This window comes from Hyaena hyaena, unplaced genomic scaffold (genome assembly GCF_003009895.1).
Source record: "Hyaena hyaena isolate Hyena2069 unplaced genomic scaffold, ASM300989v1 scaffold_86, whole genome shotgun sequence".
Taxonomy (NCBI): domain Eukaryota; kingdom Metazoa; phylum Chordata; class Mammalia; order Carnivora; family Hyaenidae; genus Hyaena; species Hyaena hyaena.
Window position 1 is genome coordinate 1,109,216 of NW_024080721.1, and position 16,890 is coordinate 1,126,105.

The window sequence follows — 16,890 nt, forward strand, 5'->3', positions numbered from 1 at the left end:
TGTAAACAAACTCAAGATGGCTAGGACAGAGAAGTTTAAAATCTTTTTTACCCAGAGATTTGTAGCTTTTCTGCCATCCTAACCCCTAAGGGATTAACAATCTGCTCTACTCAGTAATACTGGTCCTTAAAACACAGCAGCTCCTGGCTAGGAGAGACTGGAGGGGCTAAAGCATATCAAAATCTCTTTGAAAAAGTATCTCTTGTGATTTGAATATGCCCCATATCCCTACATGCTCAGCTGTCTGCTGGTATACATCCAGACACTGCCTCAAATCTCTGGGAAGACAACAATCAGGAGATTGGCCTGAAACAACTGGAAAAGCATGGGGCATCTTCTAAAGAAAGCTAAGTGTACTATGTAAGAAAGAACCTAAGAAACCCGGGCTAAAGTTTTAAAGTTCAGAGATTATCCACGTACACACAGGAGGACACTACATTTCGACTAAAGCTTTTGTTATTCTCAAGTACAAACTGGTACAGTTATGGACTGTATACTGGATTACTTTAGCCAGAAAGAAAAGCAAACACCGTTAGGGACAGAGAACTGAATTTAGTAAAGAATAACAGGGGCGCTTGGATAGTTCAGTCGGTTAAGCATCCAACTTCAGCTCAGGTCATGATCTCATAGCTCGTGGTCTCAAGCCCTGTGTCCGGTTCTGTGCTGACAGCTCAGAGCCTGGAGCCTGCTTCAGAGTCTGTGTCTCCCTCTGTCTCTGCCCCTTCCTGCTTGTGCTCTGTCTCTTTCCATCTCCCAAAAATAAACATTAAAAAAGAATAATGTATCTGTCCTTGGCACCTTGCTTAATCATTGTAAGTTTCCCACAAAAAAAATAAATGAATAGATATGTAGCATTCATGTTCATTCATAGAGGAGATGTTTTAGAGCTGTCTCCAACTGAATTCAGTAATTCTATTTAGATGGAAGGGCCCGTGTATTTTAGGGTAAAGTTGACATACCACCTATGCCAGCATCAGTTTCATCTCAGTTGACCAGGCAACCTCAAGTACACACGAACTGAACTGCTCAGGATGTTATAATGGGAGTACCGTGCTCCTGAGGAGACCCTCCAAAGCTGGCCTACAATATCCACACAATGAGCAATGAGCAATCATGGTCTACAGACCACAGCAAGACTTCCAAACTGCAGAAACACAGAAACCAGAACACTTCTTCACTTGACACATTCTGCCAAATCATTTTTGCCTTCATACATTCTGAAACAGTATATTATGGAAAGAGGCTTCTAAGTTTGGTTAAAATCCTTCACCATAAAGCTTACTATAATGTGGATGCAAGACACACAGGAGTGGCAGATATACTCCTGTACTTTCTGAAAGGCACTGTTACATCTGGCTTTTTCTCTCCCATCAGTCAACTGTCGACTGATACCAAAAAAAATTCCTACCAGTGTGTGTAGGGAACGAGCATCACATCACAAGCCCCTACTTTATGCTTCTACCTTCTCTAGTTCTAAAGGTCAAAGTTTCCAGTGCTGTGTCTGAACTTGTATTGAAATGTTTGTCATTAATAAAACAAAGAAGGAATTAATACTTTAAAAAAAAAAAAATGGTGGGGGGAGGGGAAGGAATCTACAAAGGCGGATTTCACCTTCTAAGTAGCGTTATATTGGTCTACATTAATAATTTTCCCAGCAGGCCTTCCATGATTTTACTTTGAACAATCACAGCCTTTGTTTCTCAGATCCTCTTACATGTGACATTTGATCAAAGTTTTTAAATCAGCAGCTAACAGAGGTAGAGAAAAGTACTGCTCAGTAAAGGCATTACACAAAGCCACCCTACAGCTTTTTCAAGGTTGCTACAAGCAGGATCACAGACATTTTCCACCTAAACACTATTTAGAAGATTAAGTTTTCTGTACCCTGAACGCTACATTTTACGACACATTCTTTATGCTTCTCAGGAAATCATCCCCAAAACATTACTAAAGCATGCCTTAAGAAAATTCTTCAGCTCCCTCTCATAGGTGTGTTTTTTAACGATAAGTGCCAGGTACCAAACAATTAAGTTTATTCTTATTCAAGATCTCCACACATTGCCTTAAAAAAAATAAGGGAAAAAAAAAAAGAGCCTGCTTCCTTGCCCCTCTCCCATCCCCCCAAATTCAAGTAACTAAATTACCTGTATTACCCAGTTCTAGAATTAGTGGTAGCCATTCTAGTGAGATGGAATATGAAAAGAAAACCAATAAAGTCAATTCATTAATTCATGCCTAAAAGTCCTTATCCAAGGAAATCTTCCCCAAAGAAATGGAGGGGAAAAAAAGAATAGTAAAGGAAGTATCTCACACTTCAACATGCTATATAAGGAAAGACGGCTGAAAAGAAACCTTGCAGGGAATTTTATCCCTTTGAACTTTCAAATAAACTCTTAAGTAAGATTATGCAAACTTACTAAAGACCGGTCCTGATTAGAGGGAAAAAATGCACCCCTTCTCCAAGTCAGTTCTGGAGGCTTTCTCCAGAATTGTTAAGGTTTGTGTTGGGTAAAGAAAGACCTCCTAACAAACCAGCATTCTTTTCCACATGATCAGAGCTAATTGGCCCCCCTGCGGACCAAGTGACCAATCACATCAGCTTCAGCTCAAAGTAGCCCCCACGACATTAAAAACAGAGGAATGTGAACTGTAAATCCAGTCCAAGAAGAGAACCTACAAGCTAGACTTGGAGATTAAAGTTACCTTACCAAAAAGGCAGATTCCACAAGTTTTCTCAAGACCTACCTGTGCACATAAGCTGACCCAGCAAAAGAACTGGTGAGTACATGAAATAATATTCATTATTTCTTTCCTTAAAGGGAACAGAGAAAGAAACTTGAGTGGCAAGTGGGAACAGAGCTAGATATTGCCAACAGGTTTTTTTTAAAAACAAAGATATTACCTACAGGGTCATACATTAAGGTTTTTTATTCTTTTTCCTTAAACTTTAGAAATGGATAATAGCCCTACTGAAAGCATTACTGAAAATTTTGTTTTCTTAAATGTATACTAATTCTCTATTATAACATAAAAATGAGTAGAAGGGAAAGGCTCTAGAAAAAAAGTCAGTGGCTTTTAAATAAATATATAGATAGATTTCTTTTGGAAGGGATTTTAACCCAAATGAGCCTACAGAAACAAATGACCAAAAAAAACTTTTTTTTAATTCATGAAAATGTGATGAATATCTATCTAATTTTCAATGTGTTTTTAAGCATGGAATTAGTACTGAAATTAGTAGATTCTTCTACAAATAAGAAATTAAAACATACAAGGATCTCTGAGCTTATATAAGACAGTTAAAACACACACAGTTTGCCCTGATTATTAGAGGGAAGAAGAGATGACATGACTCTATACAATCAACATTCACACCAGATGTGAAAAAAAATAGCAATATTGTGATCATTTAACATTTGTAGTTACAGCCTATTATCTCAACTATTTAATATGAACTATATATACTACTACCTTACAATCTGGCAATAGAAGACATAATTTTAAATGCTACAACATTAATGAATCAATTCTGACAGCCCTGAAGCATCCAAACTATCATTTTTATAAAGTAGTATTTTTTCCACCAAAGTTTATTTTGTTTTTTTAATTTTTTTATGTTTTTATTTATTTCTGAGAGAGAGAGAGAGAGAGGCCACGCACGCGCGAGTGGAGGGTCAGAGAGAGAGGGAGACACAGAATCCGAAGACAGGCTCCAGGCTCTGAGCTGGCTGCCAGCACAGAGCCTGATGCGGGGCTCAAACCCACAAACCGTGAGATCATGACCTGAGGTGAAGTCGGACGCTTAACCAACTGAGCCACCCAGGCACCCCTCCACCAAAGTTTATAAATGGCCAAATATTTTACAGCCCACACATGGAGATATAAACAAACCTTCCCAGGCTTCAATTGTATTGTCTACTGGGATCAGTTAATGAGAATCATATAAATACAAACCAAGACAAATACATTCAAAGAGTATTTGTACACCTGTAGGGATATGAAAATTACTTGGAAATAGTATAAACATAAGGTCTGTCCGTCAGTAATTCTTTTAAATCTGATGGAGAGATAATCTACATACATCGGCAACAATAATATAGTTTTTTAAAGCACCATACAGATGTAAAACCACGAGAAAAGGAAAAAAATCATCTAAGAAACCTAGGTCAGTTGAAGGAAGCAGAAATAAGTGTAAACTTGCAGAGTTTTATGAGATCACATTAATTCCCTCTTGTCTTTTTTTTTTTTTTTTTTTTAAATATAAGGAAGCCCAGCCAAGGGGATTGGGTAGGTTGCCCAGCTGACACAGCTATGTAATCAGCAGAGCCAGAGCATGGTCAGCTGCATTCCCCACCTTGTCTTACTATGCTAAGCCATACTGTTTACATGAATCCAAAGATGGACTTATTCAGGGCAATCTGTTAAGTGGAGATCAAAATCTTACTTCTCTCAACTACTCCACTTCCCAACACAATCTAAACAAGTTCAAGCAAGAGTTTATATATAAAAACCAGAATGCTTCGTTGTTTGATAGTAGCCTTTTGACATCCCTGTTCTCAGATATTTCCATGTATTTATTAGTTAACTGCAAGAGGAAAAGAATGAAATTGCAGAAGTCTAGAGTAATTTCTATAAAGCTATAAGTAACAAGTAACAATCCCAAAAAAGCCCAAGTAATAATAATTTTGTTAGCAACAGTATGTATACAGAAAGGCTATATCCCTAGATGAGTTTTAGAACTTAATAAAGTAGATTGAAAATCAAGAATCATGGAGCTCCTCCCCACAAAAAAAACCAAAAAACAAAACAAAACAAAAAAAACCCACAAAGAACAAAAAACAAAACAAAAAACTACTGTGAAACTGTAAACAATTAGTAGCATTCAGCAGGATAGCAGTTCGCTAGGTGGAATAAGCACTAAGGGGACAAGGCCCATGACAGACATTTTCACACAGGCAGGAAGTAAGGGAGAAAGGTGAAATTAATATAATGTAACATACCAATTTTACTTCAAAAACAGAAAAAATAAAAGAAACCATATAGGACAATGCAGTGGTTCACACCTTTCTGAAGGCAGCCAACAACTACCCATTCTTATATCCTCCTACTTCCTCTTCAAGTGTCAAAATGCCTTTTCTTTCATAAAATTATGATGGTATATTCTAAAAATTACTTTCTCCCTAGCAAAACAGAAATTTGGCAATGTCTCCTCTCCACACTTTGTTTTAATTTGTACTGATCTACTAATATCCAAAAGATCAGCCTATGTAATAACTGTAGCTGTGCAAATCTTCAAATTTTACAAGATGTCTTCCTTAACTGAAAATAAATTTCTTGCCTAAAAGTCACAGGGTTGAACCTAAGCATTCCTGAAGACCAAATATTTTGTAACGACTCTAAACTAGTCTTACTCACAAAGGCTAATCAGGATCAAAATGTCTATTTTTGAAGCAATATAGCTTCAAAACTCTGGACTCTGTACTTGGTGTGAGATTCACCAACACTTACTACCTCTGTGATCCTAGGAATCTCATTATGCCACAGTTTCTCTTTCTGTAAAATGGGAATTATAATGGTACTTACTACTGTGAAAGTTAAGAAACATTATTAATAATAATAAAGCAACTAACACTGAAAGGTTACTCTGTGCCAGGCATTGCCTGTTGGCTTCACATGACTTAACACACATGAAAGTGTTTAGTATGATTCCTGCCACATAATAAACAATATATCCTTGGGGCTCCTGGATGGCTCAGTTGGTTAAGCATCCGACTTCGGCTCAGGTCATGATCTCATGGTTCATGGGTTTGAGCCCCGTGTTGGGATCTGTGCTGACAGCTAGCTCAGAGCCTGGAGACTGTTTGGGATTCTGTGTCTCCCTCTCTCTCTGACCCTCCCCTGCTCGTGCTGTTTCTCTCCCTCAGAAATAAAATTTTAAAAAAAATTTTTTTAAATAAATAAACAATATATCCTTACTAATACTATTAATTGTTACTGTCCTAAGTAACTGTCCTGAAGTTAACAATAGTTTAAGACAGATACTTCAGATATTTGTAGGGACAGGAAGAATATCTACTAGAAGTGCTAAAAATCTGGCTGTCAAACACTGTCTTGTGAATACAATGCCAATCATCTTGGGAAATGTTATTTCACCAGACTTTCTAAGTAGCTTCTTATAGTAAGAAAATTACCCTGTAAAGTTAGCCAGACATGGATAATAATACAAATAATCTAAGGCCCCCACCTGCCTATATTCTTTCATCTGTCTGATCCTTGGCGACCTCATCTAAAAAATGGGATAATAATGTCTGCCTTGCTAATACCAAAAAATTAAAGATAATGCAATATGAAATCATCTAGCACAGCGCCTATGAAAATTCTGTTTCTGTTGTTGTTACAGTCAAAGGGCAGAGATAAGGTCTCTTAAAACATTTAAAGAATGTAACAAAATGAGTCATTAAATAGCCATGCTGAGAAAAAAAATACACTAAATGATAATGACCACTTGTTAGATTAATGAATTATAAAGCATTAATGACCCAAGAGTTTTTTAAAGTTTATAATATGAAACTAAAATGGCTATCCACTCTAAATGAATTTTAACGATTATCCCCGTGTTCAATAGTAATTCAGATCTGAAGAAAATACATGAGAGTCTCTACTATCACCAATAAATGTTAAGTTAGCCTCAAGGTGGGAAGGGAAAATATATATCCAGGGGCCAATGTCCAATTCCATTAACACAGGAAGGCAGTTTCCACAGCTCCCAAGTCCCCAGGCATAGGAAGGATCCAGCAAACCCAAGCAACAACCTAGCTCCCAACGCCTCTAGCCCTCTTCGTAGGCATCACTGTCATTCAAAGGTTAGAAGGGGAAATACAAGGGGCGCCTGGGTGGCTTAGTCGGTTAAGCGTCCGACTTTCGCTTAGGTCATGATCTCACGGTTCGTGGGTTCGAGCCCCGCGTCGGGCTCTGTGCTGACTGCCAGCTCAGAGCCTGGAGCCTGTTTCAGTCTGTGACTCCCTCTCTCTCTGACCCTCCCCTGCTCACTCTCTCTCTCTAGAAATAAATTAAAAAAACCTTAAAAAAAAATTAAAAAAAAAAAAAAGGGGGAAATGCAGTACTCTCAAGGGCACCTACTTCTATGGGAAGCAGCTAGGCAGAGTTAAATGCAAAGCTTCCATCCATACTCTGTTCCTGGCAGACTCCACATAAACGTCTTAAGATGCCTTTGACACAAACAAGAGCGGTCTCATAGAAAACATACCTCAGCTTTCTTTTCTCCACACAGAGAAAAGCACATACAATGATTTGCAATTTAACTGTTTACAGTTAAAAACTAATTATATTATCTTTTAAAAATTGCCATTGCCTTAATGGTTATTTTAGTTCATTACACTTGAAGCTTTTTCTTCTGGTTCACTTATTTTCAAAACTGACACTATCTAGCAATCTCTACCTGGAATTTCTTATTTACCAAGAAAATAATTCTCTCCCCACCCAATAATTGAATCAGAATGTAGAATATACAGAGGGCGGCAAGAAGGAAAGAATCCATGAAAATAGCCACAAAGTGACAAAAACGAAGCCTATTCATAAAACTTCCACAGGCTAATGAAAAAGTATACAACACAACTATGGGTCTCTAAATGCTTAGACCTGTCCTAGAACAGAGTTCAGTTTCCCAATATTTGCAGACAGCTTAACACTATGCTTCAAATGATTTCTAGTTATGTGCACAGAGGAACATATATATTTAACTTATTCCCCTTAATAATGAATTACTCAAGATTTTAAATTATTAATTATGAAAAGTAGATATTAACACATAACATTTAGTCAAACCAACAGCAACTCTGTGCCTGGACTTGTGCAAGAGAGGAGGCACTGACCAGGCACAAACCGTATTCCCAACCGTCAGGGATCTTAAAATATACTCGGAAGTATTAGAACCCAAACAAGATTTTAACAGCCATTCAAAGAAACCATAAGATCCTAAGGCAATCCCTGATCAGATAGCATATGAATGGCTTAGTCAGTAAATGCCCCCTTCATGAAGAGGAAAGAGCTGTCAGACTGGGAAAGCCTGCCCAGTAGCTAAGGAAGCATTCCAAAAACAGGGCAAAGTGAATGAGGTCTCAAAATTCATTAATATTAGATATAAAGAAGTTAAGAGCTTACTAATTTATTCTTGGTTTCAGAAAATTACAGACCGAGATGGACGGGAGTAACTGCAAAGTTATTGCTCCTCTCCTAACTCAGCGGAACCGGAGGATGGTCACCAAGGACGGCCACAGCACACTTCAAATGGATGGTGCCCAAAGAGGTCTTGCATATCTTCGAGATGCCTGGGGAATCCTAATGGACATGCGCTGGCGCTGGATGATGTTGGTCTTTTCTGCTTCTTTTGTTGTCCACTGGCTTGTCTTTGCAGTGCTCTGGTATGTTCTAGCGGAGATGAATGGTGATCTGGAACTAGACCATGATGCACCACCTGAAAACCACACTATCTGTGTGAAGTACATCACCAGTTTCACAGCTGCGTTCTCCTTCTCCCTGGAGACACAACTCACAATTGGCTATGGTACCATGTTTCCCAGTGGTGACTGTCCAAGTGCAATCGCCTTACTTGCCATACAAATGCTCCTAGGCCTCATGCTAGAGGCTTTTATCACAGGTAATTGTTTTTGTTCTTAAAAAAGAAAAAAAAATTACAGGCATTCTGGAGAGGGGATAGTCAGTTATATATAATTGTGTTGTAGAATCATTTATTTGCATTATCAGCAGGTAATTTCTACCACTGAAAAGACAGTCTAGGCCCAAGTGATAGGTAAAATTATAAGAAAACTGACTCTTAAATTCTACCTATTAGAACTCTTTAAGAAAAAAAAAAAAAAAGGATCATTCTGACATAACTTGCAAGCAACATCATATACCCCCCCAAAAAAAAAAATTAACAGAAGATCTAAAGGGTATTTTTCAGAGAAGCTAAATTCTTTGTTCAATAGGTGAATAAGCATGTTCAATGCATATTTTGACAATCATTTTATCTAACAGAGGAATTTGTGGGGGCTTTTTCTTTACTGGGTTAGAATCTCCTCTGAGGAGGAGAAAAACAGAGTTCGTCTGTTCAACATTTACTCAACATTCACCAGTGAGCCCAGAGTACCGTAGTCAGCATTATATTCAGAGATCAAGTATACACATACTTACTTGAAATAGGGCCACAACGATTATATTTTACTTATAAACCTGATTAATACATAAGACTTTCTTCTAATAAAGAAGGGTTAGTATCATTTTTAGAAGTGATACATACAGTTTAAAAATCAAAAAACAAACCAAAAAGAAAACCTGGCTTTAACACACTACCCAATGATAAACCGTGCCATATGAAAGTTGATCTGGAGTAAAGTCCAGTGTGCTGCCAACCGGCTCTACGACCTGTAACAAATCACTTAACTTCTCTACAAGGGTATTTAAACTGGGTCAGTAATTAGATAAAATTTAGGGGATCAAAGAACTTAGGAAAAACTTGCATCTTTTTTCGCTAACCTCTAACTGAAATTTGCCATTTCCTTCCATTATAAATGTAGGCAACAACAACAACAAAAAAATAGTATCAGCATTTTCGTATCACACTACAATACTTTAAAAGTACACTATTAAACCCACCACTAAATTTTATTGTTGAATGCATTATTAAAGCACATGTAGTACTATAATTTTTTTAAATGGTCAACTGGATTTCAGTACATTTGGTTTCCTTTATACGTATTTTATTTTTATGCATTTAAAGCATAATTCTGTAAGGAGGTCCGTAGACTTCACCAGCCTGCCAACACATAGTGGCAAAGAAGTGGTTAAGAAACACTGACCTATAGCCTGGGGGCACACAGAAGTGCATTGTGAAAGGTGCACTGAAATCACCTTAGAGACAAGCCTTCTAGAAAGGGGGGTGGGAGGGGGTGAGTGGGTAATAGAAGTTTCAAAGTTAAGTAATTCCTCAGTTTATCCCTCATCCTACTGGTAACCCCCCCCACCCCAAATCATTCTACTCTAAATCTAATTTCTACTTTAACTTGAAATCACAAATGAATTCCAAAAACAAGTGAATCTTGTTACTTTTTTTTTTAATGGGGGCAGAAATGTAGGGAATGACCATTCTTTGATTTTATAAGAAATGAGAAGACAAAGTTACATTTCTTTGTAACAAAATGAATTTTGCTTAACCATTCTGGAACCATAGTTTTTAAATAAGGATGTATGTACATTTTGAAAAATTCTTCAGGCAAATGAGACTACCCAAATTAACAATGTGTTCATCAACTCTTGACTCAGTTGGAACGCATGGCATCAAGAAATGTATAACTATTTGATATACCCTTCTCATTCAGAAAAGGTATTGATATTTCAAGTGTTCATTCTAAAAACATTCAATGATTTCTAATTTAGGTGCCTTTGTGGCGAAGATCGCCCGGCCAAAAAATCGAGCTTTCTCAATTCGCTTTACAGACTTAGCAGTAGTAGCTCACATAGATGGCAAACCTAATCTAATTTTCCAAGTGGCCAACACTCGACCTAGCCCTCTAACCAGTGTCCGGGTCTCCGCTGTACTGTATCAGGAAAGAGAAAATGGCGAACTCTTCCAGACCAGTGTGGACTTCCATCTTGATGGCATCAGTTCTGAGGAATGTCCATTCTTTATCTTTCCACTAACCTACTATCACTCCATTATACCATCAAGTCCTCTGGCTACTCTGCTCCAGCATGACAATCCTCCACACTTTGAATTAGTTGTGTTCCTTTCGGCAATGCAGGAAGGTACTGGAGAAATATGCCAAAGGAGGACATCCTACCTACCCTCCGAGATCATGTTACATCACTGTTTTGCATCTCTGCTGACCCGGGGTTCCAAAGGTGAATACCAAATCAAAATGGAGAATTTTGACAAGACTGTTCCTGAACTTCCAACTCCTCTGGTCTCCAAGAACCCAAACAGGACTGACCTGGACATCCGTATCAATGGACAAAGCATGGACAATTTTCAGATCTCTGAAACAGGACTGACAGAATAAGGCGCAACCATACCACCCTATTTTTTAATGTATTATGCAGCTACTTTTCCTTCATCATATCTCATTTTCTTTTTTTCAATGCTGATTACATCTCTCTGATTACATCATGGTAACAAGCCTATGCCCATAAAAATGGCTGAGCTAATAATACACATTATGGAAATTTAACACTCTACCTTACAATTTGTATATGTGGTTATCTGCTAAAATCAATGCATCTCAACATGACAGATATTTATACAGAAATGCTGATGAATTTATAATAATGTGGATGATACCACTAATGAACGGAAAACGGGACACTAAAGTTTAACTCAGCCGAACTCTAAGATCAACGACAAATCTCTCACTCTCCTCTGCAAGTTGAAGCAACAGTCTAGTTTGAAACCTAGCTCCCTGGGTAGAATGATGACTTGACAACAATTTAGTGAACATCCTTTAAAAAGTGTTATTTTTTCAAGACAACAAAGATCACTCCTCTGGTTCTTCATACTACAAAGCTGGAGTAAGTATTATCCCCTTAATCTTTAACATATAAGAACAAAAATTCACAAGACAAACAACCAAGGAGAGATTTATACATAGCTCTAAAGGCATTTAAGCATTATACCCAAACACATGCACATGTTCACATGTTTGTGGCAGAAAGTGATGAGATCAAGTAAGAGCTCCAGCCTGAATGGAACCTGTAAGGTGGTATTTTTGCAAGGAGATGCAAAATTATATCTACTATAAAGCTACCCTGCGTAACAATCAAACAGTGATTTAAAAATCATAATCAACTATTCATTTGAATGGCTTCTTTGAAGTAAAAACATTCCTTCTTACCTATGATCTATTCAATGGTATAAAACAACACAACAACCTTAAATAACTCATAAATGCAAAGCTATTTAAGTTTTTGTAATTATAGGTTTACTTATACATAATTCAAATAGGAAAAAAATCTCCAGTAGATAAAGCAAAAAACAATTAGGCAACAAAGTATTTTCAAACCCAAATTCCTGTTTCCAACTTCAAACAGTTTTTTCTATAAACACAAAATGAGTGTTTATTCACCAGTAGGAGGTTGGACTAGATAAACTCTATTATTTCTTACCAAATCTAATACTCCATGAAAATTATACTCTCTCTGCTTCAATTTTTATTTAATATATACTTAGATAAACCCCTTCCCTTACCTCCAGTTTAATTCAAAACCATTCTCTGGATACCCTTCATTTTGATTAAAAAAAAAAGAAACTGTCTTCAAAGTAAACAAGAACCAAAAAAGTCACCCCATCAGATTTCAAGTAGATTTGTGGCTGCTCTTCTTTTCTGAAATTCTCCTTATTCAGGTTTAGTAGGAAGAGTGAAGATTAACCCTCCCCACTAGTGATGACCTAGCCAGGAATCAGCCCATGAAATAAACACTAGCCTAGTAAAGGTAATCAGTTGTGATGAGCAGGGCAGAGCAGCAGTCACATTTTTCTCCTCTTTGACCAAAAGGAAAAACAAATAAAGAAGAGCTCTGAAGTTGAACAGTGATGACAGCAAAAAAAAAAAAAAAAAAAAGTGAAGGACACAGAAACTTAATTACTGTAAACTTTTGCTGTTTGAAACTTTTAGGCATCCTTAAATGCTAGCCAGACCAACAGACGTTTTTACGCCAACCCAGGACTGTCATAACACATATAGACATCAGGAATTCTTATTTCTACAATAAAGTAACAAGATTCACCTAACCTGTGAAAATAAAGTAGTATCAAAGATTTACATGGTATGTTTTTTCCTAAGAGCTCTCCATCACTTACACAGATTACAACTCCCAAAAGTTAAGTGAAGCTGCCCAAAGTGACACAAGGGAGTCAGCAAGATCTGGGATGAGGCTCCCTGCAGACACAGCATGTTCTCCATTCAAGTCATACCGCTCTCAAAGTACACAATGTACACATGAGCTCTGCCTCTGAAAATTAGATGTGACTTCCCCTACACACACCCGAAAGTAAGTGTTGGTATACTAATGCTATTTAATAAATGTTTCACAAGTAGACAACTAAGAAAAGCAATCAGAAAATCAGAAACTTCTATCTAGGTGGCTTAAAGCTTCTGAAAGCACTGTTCATGATTCTTTCACTTACTTTCAGTGAATCACAGCTTCTACATTAAGGATTAAGTTTTCTGCCAACATACTATTATCCTTTTAGGAAAAGGGAATGCAAATGGAAAGAGGGGGATAATACTGGGAGACGGGAACAGCAGCTCTGATTCCTGGCTGCACAGCCACTAAACTGGGGCACCTGGGAGCCCAGGGAAGGTATCTTGGATTCATGACTAAGGAGACCACATTTGAATTAACTTTAAAAATCCTTTAGGAAACTGATATAGATAAGCATGACAACCCCAACAAACCAGACAAGCAGTTACTAAAAATTATAAGGTCAAGTTTTTATACATGTACAAACCCATATACCTACTGCAGGGAGCAGCCTAATAACCAAAAGCTGCTATGTCTATCTCAAAGTATTTTACACCAAAATGCACTAACTGTTATTATATTGAGCTGAATCTATTAGTATCAACGGGATCACTTTTTATTTCATGATCTTTCAATTTCAACCTCAGAGAATCATACTATAAGATCATCACCAGAACTGATCTCCCTCTCTGCAACAATCAATCCCTACTAAATAGAAATTATAATTCAACTATCATAGGCCTTTTTCTACCTCCACATTCCCCCATGGATGTGTTCAGGGTGGTTATGTACAATTCTTGCCCCGAACCCATTTCTCTCCAATATAAGAAGAAAACATGTGATATAAACCATCTCTAATTTTAAAAACAAGTCATTCTGAAATCTGTAGTACTCAAATTATCTTAATTTGATGTCAGAGAACATCTCACAACTGACCAGTATATCACTCGCCCCAACAAACTAGTTTAGTACTGCCATTCTTGAAGCATGTAAGATACAAAAGCAGAAGTTTTTCTGAGAAAGAGAGAACAAGTGCGTGCCCATGAGCAGGGAGAGGGGCAGAGAGAAAAGAAAGAGAGAATCCCAAACAGGCGCTGCACTGTGAGCGCAAAGCCTAACACAGGGCTCAAAGTCATGAAACTGTGAGATCATAACCTGACCCAAAAATCAAGAGTCAGTCACTTGACCAACAGAGCCACCCAACCTCCCCAAAAACCTGTATTTTTAAGGAGAGTGGTTGCTGGGCGCCTGGGTGGCTCAGTTGGTTAAGCGTCTGACTTCGGCTCAGGTCACGATCTCGCAGTTCATGGGTTCGAGCCCTGCATCGGGTTCTGTGCTGACAGATCACAGCCTGGAGTCTGTTTCAGATTCTGTGTCTCCCTCTCTCTCTGCTCCCCCCACCCCCACTTATGCTGTGTCTCTCTCTGTCTCAAAAATAAATAAAAACCATTAAAAAATGTTTTTAAATTTAAAAAAATAAAGAGAGTGGTTGGAGAAATTTCTCAGGTTGAATTAATATACTAGTTAAATTACACACTGGGCAAATAATGGTGAAAAAGAACTTTACACTCTATCCAAATCACCAAAGTATGACTGTGTCAAACAGTTAAAATCAAGCTACTGTCATTAACAGGGAACACACTGCCTTTTCAAGGCAACCCAAGTCATTTTCAGACACCCAGATTAGATCTTTTTAATTGAAACTGTGTTGAGTATCCACCGCCTTAAACCTGCCCTTTAGACTAACACAAATTGAGCTTAATTCCTCTTTTCCGATTGTTAAGCAAATATTTGCAGACAGTAACCCTAAAAAGACTCCTCCCTACAATCCTGCCCACAGTTTTGTCTGCTGTGTAAACAGCCCCATTTCCTTCATGCATTCCCCACCACAGGGCCTCAAATGACCCAATCTACTCCAATATATGGATCCCTTCCAGGTGTGGCCAGTACGGCACACAATGTTTAAGCTGTCCTGTGTCAACATAAAAGACGGCGGGTGTCCCTACTGCCTGCCTCAGGAGGATACTCCAGTTCTAGTAAATGCTGCGCTCGGTACACTGCTGGTTAACACGGAGACCGCAGTCAGCTGAGAAGGCTGTGCCTTTCCCGAACAGGCTGCTAGTACACCATTATTCCATAGCTTAAATTCTGGAGTTTTTGTGAGACTTGACATTTTCTGCTGTTAAACTTCCATATAATTAGATCTTGTCTCTTGTTACATCTTAATTCTGATCTCAAGTCCCAGTTACTCTACTCTACAGCAACCCCTCTACATACTGAGTGATCTGAAAATCTGTTCACACATCAACACTGTGATCCAAAGAAAAGGAATGTTTATACAGCACACAGCAGAAGCCCTATCATAGGAGTCAGAATTCAATAACTGTTGAACAAAAAGGAGTCCACATACTCTTACTTAATCCTAAAAATTCTGTAAGGCATTCTTGCCTGCACTTATTATGAGACTACTGACTATCTGAGCTTAGATTACCAGTGACCTTCTGATTCAAAATCCTATACTCTTTACCCCTTGTTTCTCCATATTCACTGGCTCACTGGCAAAAGTATTAAATCAGACAAGGATGGGAGCAGAGGTCCCAAAAAATCCTCCAAAATAATTTTTATCCAACAGTCTACAATACAAACAAAGCCATTCAGCTAGCAGTAACTTATGTACCCAGTCTGTTCCAGATTTCTTGGTGCTACACTCATTTAATGGCTTTTCGTTAATATAAATTCAATTGACAATTTCCAATGCCATGTTAATAAATGAGAAATTTAAGTAACTCATATGTTAAAATGAATTGGTATGAAAACAGTGATGCCAAATTGACTATTCAGTGTTTTAAAAAATCTGCAAATCGGTCTGTAAATGATATTTACATATTTAACATAGATTTCTGACAAATGCTTTCTATTCTCAGATATAATCATGCTCTGGAGAACTTTTCTGGTAGTTCCAAGAATTTAGAACTTGCAAGGTAATTTTCGTAACTCCAATGTTAGGGTGCCTCAGTTAGTTAAGCATCCGACTTCAGCTCATGTCATGATCTCACAATTCATGGATTTGAGCCCCGCATCAGGCTCCATGCTGACAGAGTGGAGCCCACTTAGGATTCTCTCTCTCCCTCTCTCTGCTCCCTGACCTTCCCCTACTCAAACGTGCACATGCGCGCATTCTCTCAAATAAATAAATAAATAAATAAATAAATCCAATGTTACTGTAAATTGACATTTATTTTTCCTCTCAGACCTTAATACCTATTGGCACTTTGGAAGGCAGGACCTTTAATCAGTCAAAAAAGCCCATCTTAACATTATAGACTCTTTACTAATATAAACTATGATTAATTCCTCACAAACACTGACTGAAATCTTGTTCTCTTACGATGTTCCTTTGAAATCAGTGGCTATCTTAACTATAATTTATTTTGACTATTCTCATCTCAAAACAAGAAAAAAACAAATATTATACATCAAAAAGTCCAGATCAATAATAAAAGACTAAAGTAAGAAGATTCATAGTTTTAGAATTTACTCTCTGACACAAAAACAAGCATTCTAGCTTTTTCCCTATTTCTTCTCACCCTGTGTGATATATCTACATTAGAAAAGGAGTTAACAAATTGGTTCCTAACTTAAAATTTCCATTCACAAGACAGCCTTAATAAAGAATATATGCCTTGCAGAGAACACATAGACTTAAAAAGTTAAATCATGTAAATCATCACCCCTGGTTTCGTGCAAGAGCCACCAAATAACCACAGAATTATAAACGCAAGCAATGCTACAACCCCATCTACTGGACAGGCACAGGTAACTGAGTCAATTTTTAATAAATGTATTCTTACACGT

At 37.7% G+C, this 16,890-nt stretch overlaps 2 protein-coding genes across 4 annotated transcripts in view; one reads left to right on the forward strand and one right to left on the reverse strand.

Annotated features, from left to right (window-relative positions):
- The window catches only part of GIGYF2 (GRB10 interacting GYF protein 2), a 138,061-nt gene that overhangs the window by 60,752 nt on the left and 60,419 nt on the right, over positions 1 to 16,890 (reverse strand). The window lies entirely within an intron of this gene.
- Positions 2,702 to 11,078, forward strand: KCNJ13 (potassium inwardly rectifying channel subfamily J member 13). The gene is made up of 3 exons (XM_039234496.1): positions 2,702 to 2,778; positions 8,202 to 8,677; positions 10,456 to 11,078. The coding sequence occupies exons 2-3, from the start codon at positions 8,218 to 8,220 to the stop codon at positions 11,076 to 11,078; spliced, it is 1,083 nt and encodes a 360-aa protein (XP_039090427.1). The 5' UTR covers positions 2,702 to 2,778; positions 8,202 to 8,217.

What these genes read in the sequence shown, in the direction of transcription:
- KCNJ13 (XM_039234496.1), top strand. Translation starts at nt 8,218, where the DNA reads ATGGACGGGAGTAACTGCAAAGTTATTGCTCCTCTCCTAACTCAGCGG. An exon ending in GCTAGAGGCTTTTATCACAG is followed by an intron (nt 8,678 to 10,455) that starts GTAATTGTTTTT and finishes TTTCTAATTTAG; the next exon opens with GTGCCTTTGTGGCGAAGATC.